This window comes from Cornus florida, unplaced genomic scaffold, assembly GCF_030987335.1.
Source record: "Cornus florida cultivar Cherokee Brave unplaced genomic scaffold, ASM3098733v1 CherokeeBrave_3.0.0_Hap2_Chr05, whole genome shotgun sequence".
Taxonomy (NCBI): Eukaryota; Viridiplantae; Streptophyta; class Magnoliopsida; order Cornales; family Cornaceae; genus Cornus; species Cornus florida.
In genome coordinates this window covers 54,194,233-54,208,199 of record NW_026775575.1, presented here as the reverse complement: position 1 = coordinate 54,208,199, position 13,967 = coordinate 54,194,233, and the positions used below count along the sequence as shown (strand labels likewise).

Sequence of the window (13,967 nt, the reverse complement as noted above, 5' to 3'; positions counted from 1 at the left end):
TGATCAAAGCTCTGAGCTCCATAGGTTTATTTAAATGGGACGCCGTCGCCAGAGCACAACCGCTCATCGTTACAGCCATCAACCCCTGCCCACCAACTCAACCTTGTCTTTACCATTTGTAGATTGTCACTAAGCTGGGCGAAATTTGGCAAAGATAATGAAGATGGATAGGCTGCCGGAATAATATGCAAGACACCGTCACCTTCTCCGATGGCGTCACCGCCGGGCATGGTACTCATGCCGTTGTCCCAACAGTTTTGGGTTTTATTGAGCTGAGCTATCGCCTACAGTTTGCACCGGCAACAAACTGAAACTCGCCGGAGTGGGTTGGACCTCGCCGGCGGCATAAACTTGTCTCTGAAGTTTGGTTCGTTGTTTGTTGGAGCATGCGTCAGGCATCGCTGAAATTATAACTTCGCCGGCAACTCCTCTCTCTCTCTTCAACATGAAAATATATGCAATATGGAAACTGGGTATGTCTTTGGCAAGCTGTATTGTCTTGAAAATATATATATATGCAATATGCAATATGAATATACATATATATTAACTATGTACAGCGCACGAATTCTAGACGGCTGTTTAGGAGCTCAATGTCTGCTATATACTGCAAGTCACAGGTCAAAAGTATATATATACCTGTGCACAATTGTCATGCAGGCCCATTTTTAAAATGGGCATTGACCAGCAGCCTGAAATAAATTGCCAGTTTAAAGCATACATGTACTTGAGCACAAATACTGGGCGGCTGTTTAGGAGCTCAATGTCTGCTATACTGCAAGTTAATTTGACAAGACAAGAGGGAAACACACCAAACAAAAAATCACATGCCCAATAACTGTTATATGAAGACATGTTACCCAATGGTCCAAAGACGGACGTTAAATCTTTGTTGCTGACATGCTGATCTCCAATATTTGCTTCTGTTTCCCATGTAATCTTAGACGCTCAAACTTTATATATAGCATTTGAATTTGCCAGACTGGTCAACACCATCTTCCACAAAATCCATTGTTTTGCTGTACAATTTGCAGAAACAATCTGGAATTTTAGGTGGAGAATTGTAGATGCATTTGTCCATAGAAAAGAGTGGCCGGAGTAAGTCTTGAAATGTGGCCTACTATCCTCAGCAGTAGCAATCAAGTAATCCACAAAAGAATCCAAATTCCAGTGGCTGTTCTGTCACCAATTTCTGGTGTGACATACCTCTCCGGCGATAATCGAACTCCTCAAGGTACTTCCGGTGAGTTTTTTTTTTATTTTTTATTATATATATATATACGCACCAGTAACTCAAGTATAAAAATCAGTCTTGATGTTTTCTCTTGAATGGCTAAATTAAGTGACCTTAACTTGACTTGTACATGATTCTAAATAAATCCAAGTGACTGTTTCTTCTTGCCAGCTCTTCTTTCACCGTGCACTATCCCTTCTCCAAATTTTAGATAAAGGGTGTCAAAAGAACTCAACAGTTTCCACCGTAAATACATCTGCTCTGGTCAGTCGACCAGTGAGTATTTTTGAAGTGAAATTTCCTTTCTGTCAGTAACACCAAAATTTTGGCTTCCATTATCCTTCTCATTGGTTCCTCTCTAACTTAACTTTATTTTCTTTTCCTCAGGATCTCAGCCAATGGGTGGTAATAAAAATGTAACGACCGTTGCTGAAAACACGTCAATTCCGGCCAGTAACAAACCTCCCAGTCAGGCTGGGATTGTTCAAAAACTCGTCAACGAGATCATTGCTACAGATATTTTCAGCACTAGTGAAGTGTTAGCCAATGTCCTAGGTGCTGACTCCTCACCTAGAATCAGCCTTGCTCCAGCTTTCAGAGATAGTCCACCAACCTCACTTCTTCCCTACTGTCCCTTAGCTGAGGAGCAACTCCCATTTCAGCACGAGTTCTCTAATCTTGTGGATTCTTCCAACCTTTTCAAAAATTGCCCGATCCCTCAAAGTGACTGGATTGATTGGGTCGATCCGGTCGAACCTCACTACGGAGCATTATGGAAGGAGGTCGGCATTTACGATGCCATCATTCTTTCAAAAAATCGAATCTCTATCGATAAGGAGGCTCTCGTCTCATTACTCTTTTTCTGGTCAAGTTCCACCAATGCCTTCCATCTTCGGTGTGGTATGATTGGCCCGACGGTGCAAGATATCTGTTTTCTTACCGGGCTTAGGCCTCATGGTACAGAAATAAATTCACTTCTCACCGTTCCTGAAGTAGCTTATGAATATCCAAAGAAACCTGACGCTTCTGAGCGCATTACTACCCATGGCCCTTTTATTAAAGCCAGCAAAGGTAAATGAACTTCGGTTTCCATCGCCGAGCATATTTCTTTCTTGGTGTACTGGCTGAACAGGTTCTTATTTTGCGTTTCTTCGCTCACAGTCACTAAGGAATTTACTCAATTGGCCCTTGCTCTTCACTCGGGCGAGAAACTTGCTCTCGCTCCTTTTTTGCTTTCTTATCTTTACCGTGGCATCGGGGAATATGTTGTTTCCAACTTCAAAACCTGTTTTGGGCCATTCTGGCTATTACAACTTTGGGAATACGCATATTTCCCTGAGCTTTACCCCGATCTTGACTTGTCGACCGCTGTTCCTGTTCCCGACTATCATTATGCACATATTCAACCAGGAAAAAGATCGTTCAAAACCATGTTCTCCTTCTTTTACAAACTCCCTGCATACCGGGCCAGTCACCTTTTCTTGCCATTCTCTCCAAGACCGAGGCGACCTTTGTGGCTTTCCTATCCCCCTGCTCAGGCTCCACCGAGTTGCCAAGACGAACATACACAAACCTGGGTCAGTTTCTTGATTGCTAGGGACATCTCTTATGGATGTTCAAGAATGGGCTCTCCAAATAGTAAGTGTGGAGTGGAGTATTACAATCCCCCACAATTTGCTAGACAATTTGGTCTTACCCAACTCGTTCCACTTCCACCTTTTCGATCTTTCAATACTTCTTTCTTGGAACGAGTAGTCTTCACCTTAAAAGAAACAGTGGATAGAGTATCCTCCCGGTTCAACCGTCTCTGTAACAAATTCTCTTTGCAGCCATTTCTGGAAAATCCTGATACTTCTCCATCCTTTGACTACTGGTGGGGAAACCATATTGCGGAGGTTATGGTGGAGGATTCTCGCACAATAACAAATAGGATTGCCTCCATTTTTATTAAACCCCAAGGAGCCTCGACCAAGCCATCAAAGGGGATCAGTGTAGCTAATCCTGGTTCTCCCAGCAGGACGAAAAAATCAAAGTCGTCCAAAGAAGGTACACACTCATACTTACATATATATAAATACCAAGTTCTATGCTTTAGATCATAAAAACATCTTTTCCTTTATGCAGCTGTTGACTTCTATAACCCATTGGGAGTAACTGATCATGAGGTGGAAATGCCTGAGGCTGACGAGGAAAACATGGTGCCCCCCAAGAGGCCTAAGGTTTTCCTTATGAATTCTTTAAAGCATAATCTCTTAGAACTTTAGCTTACTTATATGTACCACCTATATACCCCTTTTTTAACCTCAATGGTATTCCAGGTGATCAGGGCAGGGAAAGGAAAAAAATAGGTTACCTCAGTCAGGACCACCAACCCTTTGCCTCTGATTGATGAAGAGGAGGAAGAAAATCCTAACCCCTTGATGCCATCGACTTTCTCAGTTGAGACAAATATCTCTACCAGCCGTGAGGTAACTAGGCTTTGTTTTTACTTCCAGTATCAATGTACCTTGCCGATTCTCATGGCATCTTTACGGACAGGTTTCCTCACACTCGGCTAGGTCGTTGTCAAGAGATAGGATCAACATTTGTGATGACATTGCGAATGCTGATCACCCTCGCACTAGTGGAGTCGAGTGTCAACAAGCCACTAATCAACCAAACACTGTCTTTCATCAGTTTGATGGGGCTGAGGTGATTTTCAAGATGATCTTTCAGTACATCTCCCGTATATCTTTATCAAAGTTAGGCATTCAAAAAACATTCTTCTCTTGCAGGTTGCCCCGGGCACACAACCAAGAGTTCCAAGCCTTTACTCTGCACCAGCTTTTGCTACCAGATGCACCTTTGGCCACGTGACTCGGCCTTCACCAGTTGGTGTGAGTATTTATGACTTATTCTCTTATTTAAGCCTTGACTTGTTTTACTAAATTCCTTTCATTCACAGGCTGGCTCAAATTCTCAGTCCCAAACGCCCCTTCAAACTTATAGCACGATCGATGACTTTGATGCCTACTTTTCCGAGATAGCGGCTGGGTTTGATCTAGATCCCTTGATGAACGAGCCAGTCGTTGTGCCTACGTCTTCCAGTCGTCTGCCAGATATTGAGGGGGCAAAAAGATTACTAGTCGCCGTCGTGTCCCGAGACCTCTCTGAGATGCCAAGTTTGGCTGCTGATGTGACTGATGCCATGTCCATCTTGATAGATCATCATGACTTAAGTCAAGAACAGATAAACCATCTTCAATCTGTCCAGAGTCGATTCCCAACTCTCGTCTCTGATTTTCAGCTCTCCTCTCAGAAGGTTGGTGAGCTGTCGTCTACGATCCATGAAAAGCTGCAGGAGCAAGAATCTTTGATTCAACAAGAGAAAGACAATGTATCCCATTTTCGGGCCTTAAAATTAACTCATGTCAAGGAAAACCAGAGAGCAGCAGAGATCGAACGGGAAATAGAACGTCTCAAGATGGAATTGACTGGAACTGCCTGGTCAAGAAAAGGACTCGCTATTCAGATGAAGGAGATTTATCAAAAGAATGTGGAAATTGATCAGCAGAGAGAATATGTCTCAAAAGAAATTCCTCGACTGAGGACTGAAAAGGTCAAAGAGGATGAAAAAATGGCCATGTCTAAGAAAGAGTAGGATGAGCTCAGGAGTCATTTTGTTTATCTGCAAAGAAAATGATAGGTAATGACTCTTATAAACTTTTGTACTCAATGAAAACAATGAATGAAATGCATGTCTCTATGGTTTCCGGTTATTTAACCATCTTTGGTTTTATTCTCCATTGTCTCCCACATTGTAGGATAATAAGTTTTTAAGTATCGGCCATTAATCGGTCGAGGGTGTATTTCCCCGTCAAGATCTTGCAAATGATATGCGCCTCCTTTTAAGACTTTGTAAACCATAAATGGACCTTCCCAATTTGGTGACCATTTTTCATATTTTCGATCATTCACACCCATTGGGAGGACAGTCTTCCAAACCAAGTCACCTTCACCGAAGATTTTGGCCCTAACACGTTTGTTATATGCCCTTGCTACTCGCCTTTTCTGAACTTGTATGTGGTCAAGAGCCCTTAACCTTACTTCGTCTAGGTCCTCCAATTCGATCAACATAGACTCATTATATTCAGCAGGGGTCAAATTGTTTTGCAATGCGAATCTCATTGACCGCACAGTCACTTCCATAGGCAAAACTGCATCTTGACCATAGGTGAGCGTGAATGGAGTCGCACCTGTGCTTCACCGTTGAGAAGTCCTATATGCCCAAAGTGCTTCTGATAACAGTTCATGTCACACCCTAGGGTTATCTTCCACCATTTTTTCAATGATGCCTTTTAACGTCTTATTAGACGACTCGGCTTGACCATTTCCTTGTGCAAAGTGAGGGGTTGAGTTTAGGAGCTTGATCCCGTACTCTGCTGCAAATGCCTGCACTTCTTGGGCGACAAGGGCTGAACCTCGATCAGTTGTGATTGATTCTGGGATCCCAAATCTATGAATAACATGTTGTTTGATAAACCGAATCACATCTTCTTGGTGCACTGACTTCATGGGCACCGCTTCGACCCACTTGGTAAAGTAGTCAGTTGCCACAATGATAAAACAATGTTGTTTAGAAGAAGGTGGATAAACTTTCCCTATCAAATCCATAGCCCAGCCTCTAAAAGGCCATGGTTTTATGATTGGTTGTAATTCAATCGCCGGGGCTCTATGGATTGGCCCATGCCTTTGACACGCTTGACATCCTTTGGCGTATGTGATACAATCTTTAAGCATCCCGGGCCAGTAATAAGCGTACCTTCTAATCAGCCACTTCATCTTTATTCCAGCTTGGTGAGCACCACATATCCCTTCATGGGTCTCTCCCATTACTTTCATGACTTCTTTCTTACTGACACACCTTAAGAGTAGGTCATCTTTAATGCTTTTCCTGAATAGGTCTCCATCAATCATCACAAACTTAAGAGCTCTGATCTTTAGCTTCTTGTCAGCCTTAGGGTCTGGATTTTTGAGAAAATCGACGATCGGTGTTCTCCAGTCATTCTCTTCCATATCGTCTTCCACCTCGATTGCAAAGACCTCTGCCAACAATTCTTCCCTCGCCTTAACTGAGGGTAATGATCTTCTCTTTATTCTGATCAAATTCTCCATTATTCCTTCTGGCACCCTAACGCCAGATGCTATTTGAGTCAAATCATTGGCCTCTTTATTATGCAATCTATAAACATGATTGACCTTTACCTCTGCAAATTCTTGTAGTAATTGCATGGCTATAGAGTGGAATGGTTTGAGGTGCCAACTTTGGCACTTGAAATTGCTGGACAACTGACCGATCACCAGACTTGAATCACCTATGATTTCAACGGTCTGTGCCCCCATCTCTAAGAGTATTTCAAGACCAATAATCAGAGCTTCATATTCTGCTTGATTGTTAGAACATTTGAAATCTAGAAAGAAAGAATATGTTGTTTTCCTGCCATTTGGTGCAATTATTACAACTCCAGCTCCCCCGGCATCATTTGCGCTGGATCCGTCAAAAATTAGAGTCCAAGGAGTTAGTTGAATAGCACATAACTCCATTGCATCATAGACTCCCGGATCAACATCCAAGCATGGATGGTCAGCTAGGAAATCAGCAAGTGCTTGGCCCTTTACGGCCCTTTGAGGCATATATTGGAAACTGAATTCCATAAGGGCCAAGGACCACTTGCCTATTCGTCCAGAATTTATTGGACAAGAAAGCATATACTTAATCAAGTCAGTGGCACAAATCACATAAACTAAAACAGGTAGCATATATATTCTCAATTTGTGAGCAGCAAAATACAAAGCAAGACACATTTTTTCGATTGGCGTATATCGACGCTCAACCGGTGTCAAAATACGACTAAGGTAATACACCGCCTGTTCTTTCCCTACTTCATTATCCTGGGCTAACAAACTTCCGATTGACTCATCCGCGGCTGAAATATATAACTTCAGCGGCTGTTTCTTCCTAGGTGGCATAAGGACAGGAGGGTTAGCAAGATATTCCTTGATTGATTCAAACACATGTTGGTGATGCTTTTCCCATCGAAAGCCTTCCTCTGATTTGAGCTTTAAGAGCGGAGAAAAGGTATGGATCTTTCCAGCACGGTTTGAAATAAACCTTCCCAAGTATGTGATTTGACCAATCAGTCTTTGTAACTCCTTCTTGTTGCGAGGTGGTTGAGCGTCGATGATCACCCTAGCTTTATTCTTGTCGATCTCGATACCCCTCCGATGCACCAAGAACCCTAGAAAGTTCCCTGCTGTCACTCCAAAGGCGCATTTAAGTGGGTTCATCTTCAAACCATGGGTTCTCATTCTCTCAAATGATCTCCTCAAGTCGGCCAGATGTTTCGCCTTTGTCGCTGATTTCACCACGACGTCGTCAATGTATACTTCCATAAATTTCCCAATCATGTCATGGAAGATTGCATTCATAGCTCGTTGATAAGTGGCTCCGGCATTCTTCAAACCAAAGGGCATCACCACCCATTCGAAAGTGCCTATGGCTCCCGGACATCTAAATGCCGTTTTGTTAACATCATCCTCTACTATGAATATCTGGTTATATCCCGAGTGACCGTCCATGAATGACAGAATCTCATTCTTGGCGGCCGCATCAATCAATTGATCGGCCATGGGCATAGGATACTCATCTTTTGGAATAGCTAAATTTAAATTCCTGAAATCTACGCACACCCCAATCTTTCCATTCTTCTTAACCACGGGAACGATATTGGATAGCCAGTCACAATACCTTGTGGTCCGGATGAATCCTGCTTTGAGCAACCTCTCAATTTCCTCCTTCACTTTCATAGTCACTTCTGTTGACATACGTCTAGGCACTTGCTTGAACGGTCTAAAACCTTCTTTTATAGGTAGTCGATGCTCGACTAGCTGCCTTGGTAATCCCGGCATCTCAATGTAATTCCAAGCAAAACAATCCTTATATTCTCTAAGCAACAAGATCAGTTCAGCTTTAAAGTCAGGTTCAAGAAGATCACTTATGTAGGTTGGCCGATGCTCTTCTTCTGCTCCCAAATTGATCTCCAACAAGGGATCCTGAACATCGGCTTTCAGATCCTCTAGCTTAGCTGGGGCTGCATCTAGCTCTTCTAGCCGAATAACATCTCGACAATCCCCTGACTCACCTTCTTCTATGATTTCGGCCATATTGGCCGACATATCACTCCACAACATTGCCCGTCTTTCGGCGAGATACGCTCTCAGCCGTGCCATGCTAGCTTTAAATGCTAGCATTTTCTCCTTCTCCTTTTGGGCTTGGTCCATTAACAACCTGTTGTTCATCAACTTCAACTATCGGCCTTGGCTCGCAGATAACACTTGGCCTCGATAGTTCCTTGAATAAATCGGATAAGTCCCCGTCTGTCAGTTTTTTCCTCATCGTCGCCTTCTCAGGCTTGCCATATTTGTCACAACCAATAAGCCTCACAGGACCCATTTCCTCCTCATATAAAACTACATCAGCCACATGGACCCGAGCTTCGAAAGGCTTAATATCTCCCCATATGACTTGGATTTCATCCCCATCCCACAAAATCATAAACTGGTGGAGGGTAGAAGGGATGCAGGAATGTGGGTGTAACCAATCACGCCTAATCAAAGCGTTGTAAGCCGCCCCTGCGTCGACCACGAAGAATGCAGTCATGGTCTTACATTTTCCAACTGTCATTTCCAATGTGACTACCCCTCTGGTCCTGGCTCTGCCCCCTGTGAAATTACTAACTGTCAAGTCAGTGGGAATCAAGTCATCTTCCGTTTTTTGCAGCAACCTCATGGTGTTCATCGGAAGGATATTAACCGTAGATCCATTATCTATCAGTGCCCGAGACACTGGCATCCCTTCTAAGAACACTCTGATATAGAGTGGTTTCAAGTGTTGAGACATTGCCGCAGAAGGCTTCTCAAAAATCACCCTAGCCGCCTAATCTCTCCTAATAGTCACTGACTCATCATCTCGTGGTTTAGTTCTTATCACAACGACTTTCTGTTTCTTGTCTTCGGTGATCGACTCAGATGGGTTCTCAATAATCTCTGGAACTTCCTGGCCTTCATCATCTATCACCTCGACGTCTCCCTCCATGGCGGAGGGTTGATCAGGCTTAGCCTCAAAAATATGAGGCAAGGTAAGAACCATATTGCAATTCACAATTCCTTCAAATGAACCAAATTTGATACCTTTTGAACCATCATCCTGGTCATCCAGGTCGAGTTCGTCATCACCAAATTCTGCTTCATCTTCAGCTTCTTTTATGGAGGAAGACGCACATTTCTCTTCAGTGCATCCATTTCCGTCTGCACTATCTTCCTTGGATTTTCCTTTCGGATCACTTTTTGAATCTTGCTTGATAGGTTCTCTCCTAAGCAAAGTCACCTTCCCTGGCTGTGGAGCTGAATATTTTTCTTCCATTCTCTTTAACTCAGTTTTCATCCGCTGCCACCGTCTTACTTGAGTGCGAGTCATGAATGCTGGCGGGATATCCCTGACCCTAGAGAACTTTGGATGACTCACCCTTGACCATCGACCGTCGTCAGTGACTGGTGGTTTGACCATCCTTTGCCTATGGTTTGGGTGGTTAACTGATGTCTCAGCCTGGCGAGCCACATTTGAGTTATGCTCCCTCGGCTTCCAGACAGCATGAGTAAGATTCCTTGACCGACTGTTGGAGTTCACTTCTCGCCTTCGCTTGTGATGCTCATTGGTATTAGACCTTCTATCAGGCCATGTTAATCGACTTGTCACAGGCACCCTAGACGAGGGTGACCTAGGTCTGTCTTCATGACGTGAACTTCCAGGACATCCCCGAGTGTCGCTGTGGAACCTCTCTCGGTCCCTTCCAATGTCTGTCTTGCATTTAGGGCATAATCCTTGCTTGATCAGCGCCAGTTGAGCCTCCCGCAACTCCTTTTCTAAGTCATCCTTAGACCTTGGAGTTTCCTTAACCATCGGCTTCTTTCCTTCAGCCTTGCTTTCTCTGTTAGCTGAAGTATCCTCAAAATCAATTCTTCTCCGTGGCCTGCTGGCCATTGAGATTTCGACCATGTTATTGCTGACCAAGGCTGGGAATGGATCACTGTCAATGCTCATCACCTCTTTCTTCTTCTCCGGGAACTTCCATGCCCCTTTCTCGATCTGTGCCTGAATCACATTACGAAAGACAACACAATTATTAGTTGCATGATTCCAAGAGTTATGATATTTGCAATACTCTCGACCCTTGATTTCATCAGCTGAAGGTATTTTATGTACCCTAGTGACTTTGATAATTTTATCAGACAACAAGTGGTCAAAGATTTGCTCTGCTTTACTTATATCGAAAGCATATTGTTTGCCAGCCTCAAAGATATTCCTTTTGGCTGAAGATGATGAGGGTTGAACACCGCTAACAGTCTCTAAGGGCTTAGCTAAAGCTTTACATACATATGGTTTTTTTGAAACAATTTCAACAGCATCGACCTCTAGGTCATCATATACTGTATCAACCATGTGTATTTCATAATTAGGGTCCTTATAATAGGTCCCCCGAGAGGAGTTTTTCCTCTCGTTTTCCTCTCGTAAGATTTTTTCATACTTGGTAACCCTATCGGCTAATTGGAACAAATCTCCAAAATGAGTACCCTCGAACTTCTTTCGTAATTCAAAGTCTAAACCGCTAAGGGCCAAGTTGACAAATTCTTCTTCAGGCAAAGTAAGTTGGCACCTATTTCGTGCCTTCTTAAACCTAGCCAAAAATGTCTCAACATCCTCATTTGGCAACTGATGGATCCTAGATAAGTCGGACATAGAGACTTCTGGTTCTGTCCTATAGAACTGATCATGGAACACATCCTGCATCTGTTGCCAAGTGTGGATGGAATTTGGTGGCAAGTTTAGATACCACTTGAAGGCAGTCTCAGTGAGGGTGTTAGAGAATAGCTTCATTTTATACCAATCGTTGTTGCTGAGTGGCCCACATTTTAATGTGAAACGGCCAATGTGCTCAAGAGTCGATTGGTTGCCTTCTCCTGAGAAAGTTGCAAAGTTTGGCACCCGAAAATTTTGGGGAAGATCCATCCAATCTATCCAGTCAAGAAATGGGTGCCTAAAAGTAGGTCGAGTAGCCCTTTTTAAAGCTGGTCCATACTGTTCGTGTATGACCTCAGCCAATTGCTCCCTAGTCACGACCATAGGTGGGACTTGGTTCTGAAAAGGGACATTGGGCCAAGGGTTATATCCCTCTTGCCCCCCTGGGTTCGCAGCCTGAGGTGGCAAGACTTGAGGTTGAAAATGAAGAGGTCGACCATTAGGTTGGTCATGATTCCTCCATCTTGGTTGTTGGTGACCATTCACTCCTTGCTCTACTGGATGGACTTGTGGTGGAATTGGAGCTACTGGTCGAGGACCATTAACCATGGGATGTCGTTGGGCACCTCTTTCTGGTTGACCAACTTGTTGAGGAGGAAACTGGTCCACGGGTCTATCATTCTGGTTTTCTAACCTAGGCGGCTGAGCAATGACCTGCCTATCAATACGAGTCACTAAGGCATTAATCACCTCATTCAGCTGTTGGAGCTGAGTATTAGTCATGTGGGATGAAGCCACCAATGGCTCCATATTTTTGTTGATTTCCCAAGCGACTTGGCGTTGGGAAGCCTCCACTCTACTTTCAAATCGTGTCACCATATTGCTGACACTTTCGGCCGCCATTTGGTGGCTGGCCTGATGTCCCTCTTCATGCTCAGACCCGGAATCTTGCATGATGGGAGCAGGCTGATTTTCTTCCTGATCTTCCCTTTGAGGGTTAGCTTGTCCAGTTGAAGTCTGAGTCTGTGACCTAGTCTCGACGACCATTCACAAATAAAACACAAGTCCCACCGGGCGTGCCAAGGTTGTTTGGCTCACAAAGTGGTCTGAGGTCGCTAGCTAATGAACGGCTGACCTAGAACGCGGGCGTGCCAGAGTCCTGATGGACTCGAATATTTCTTGCCAAACTATTCCTATCGGGTCGGGTCACCGACCTAAGGTGATTTAGGCGAAAGTTGGAGAGTAGGAATGACCCTCTCCTTAAGGTTGCTATTGCCTTTAAGAAAGGACTTTAAACACTCAAGATAAACATGAATTAGAAGCAACTTAACTGGACAATAAAGATACCTGAATCTGCAAACCTTTCTTCATTGAACTTGACTGATTACAATGATGAATGAATTACAAACTCTTGATTGAAATGGAAACTAAAGTATTAAATGCTGGAAGATGAACTAAGTACTAAACTGATAGTGTTAAGCTAAACTTGCTGAAATAAAAGCTAAGTGCTTTTTGAGCTTGATGAAATAAAAGCTAAGTGCTAAATGATAGGAATGCTAAAGGTTGAACTTTAGAAATGGTCTTGGACCCCTTCCTTGTGAGGTTTAAGTGGGTATTTATAGAGGCTTCCACCTGGTGTTGTCCCTTTCAACCGTTTCTCTAGAAATTGATTGGTTGTAAGCCGAAAGTGACTTTTCCTAACCACCTTGCTGAGCTGGTAAGGTTGACTAACTTGCACATCCCTCTATAGGCAAATACAAGTATGTCTGACATAGTATTTTTGACTAAATGGTGCCTCTTCTTTCATGCTTGATGATTTTGGTCTTCAAGCCATTTTCAGCTCTCTGCACCTGTCATGTCTGGCTTGATTTGTACATTAGCCTGGAGTCATCTGATTACTGACAATCCTGACTTCCCTCATCAGATATTGGTGAGAACCTTCCATCTGTAGTTCTGAACTTCTGACATTGTCAAGTTGTCCTTTTCTATTTCAAGCTTTCTTCAAACTTCTAGACCTGACTTGTTGGGTTCTTGAAACATTGGGATTCACAACCGGTCTTCATTTGAATTACCCCAAAGATTCCTCAAGTGATAATGACCCGAGACCCCTGATCATGACCATATTTGGTCATAAGTCTTGATCATGGCCATAGTGATTAGAAATCTTGGTTAAGATTCATAATCATGACCATTATGACTGAGGGTCTCCTGACCATGACCGTTGTGATTGAGAAAGTTGTGACTGAGAGTATTTTGGCCTAAAACTTATGATCATGACCATAGTGACTGAGAAGGTTTTGGCCTAAGACTCATGATCATGACCATTGAGACTGGGATTCATAGCCATAGTGACTGAGAAGATTTTGGCCTAAAACTTACGACCATGAGACTGAGACTCTCATGACCAAGATGACTGAGAAGGTTTTGGCCTAAGACTTATGATCATGATGACCGAGACTCTCATGACCAGGATGACCGAGAAGGTTTTGGCCTAAGACTCATGATCATGACCATTGAGATTGGGAATCATAACCATAGTGACTGAGACTCTCAATCATGGCCAAGATGACTGAGAAGGTTTTGGCCTAAGACTTATGATCATGACCATTGAGATTGGGAGTCATAACCATAGTGACTGAGACTCTCAATCATGGCCAAGATGACTGAGAAGGTTTTGGCCTAAGACTTATGATCATGACCATTGAGACTGGGAGTCATAGCCATAGTGACTGAGACTCTCAATCATGGCCGGTTATGGGCTCAAAACCTCATATCAGTCTTAAATCGGATCGCCATGATTAGAAATTAATCTCTCGCCCTGATGACCATGGGTCGACCCAAAGTTCAGACTTCATGATTTCTGACCACGTGGCATGATTGCTTCGAATTATATTTTAG

The 13,967-nt window shown here is 43.4% G+C and overlaps 1 protein-coding gene across 1 annotated transcript; it reads right to left on the bottom strand.

Moving 5' to 3' along the window:
- Positions 1–5,527: 5,527 nt before the first annotated feature.
- On the bottom strand, positions 5,528–8,503 carry LOC132309293 (uncharacterized). The gene has a single exon (XM_059807612.1). The coding sequence runs from the start codon at positions 8,501–8,503 to the stop codon at positions 5,528–5,530; it is 2,976 nt and encodes a 991-aa protein (XP_059663595.1).
- Positions 8,504–13,967: the final 5,464 nt, after the last annotated feature.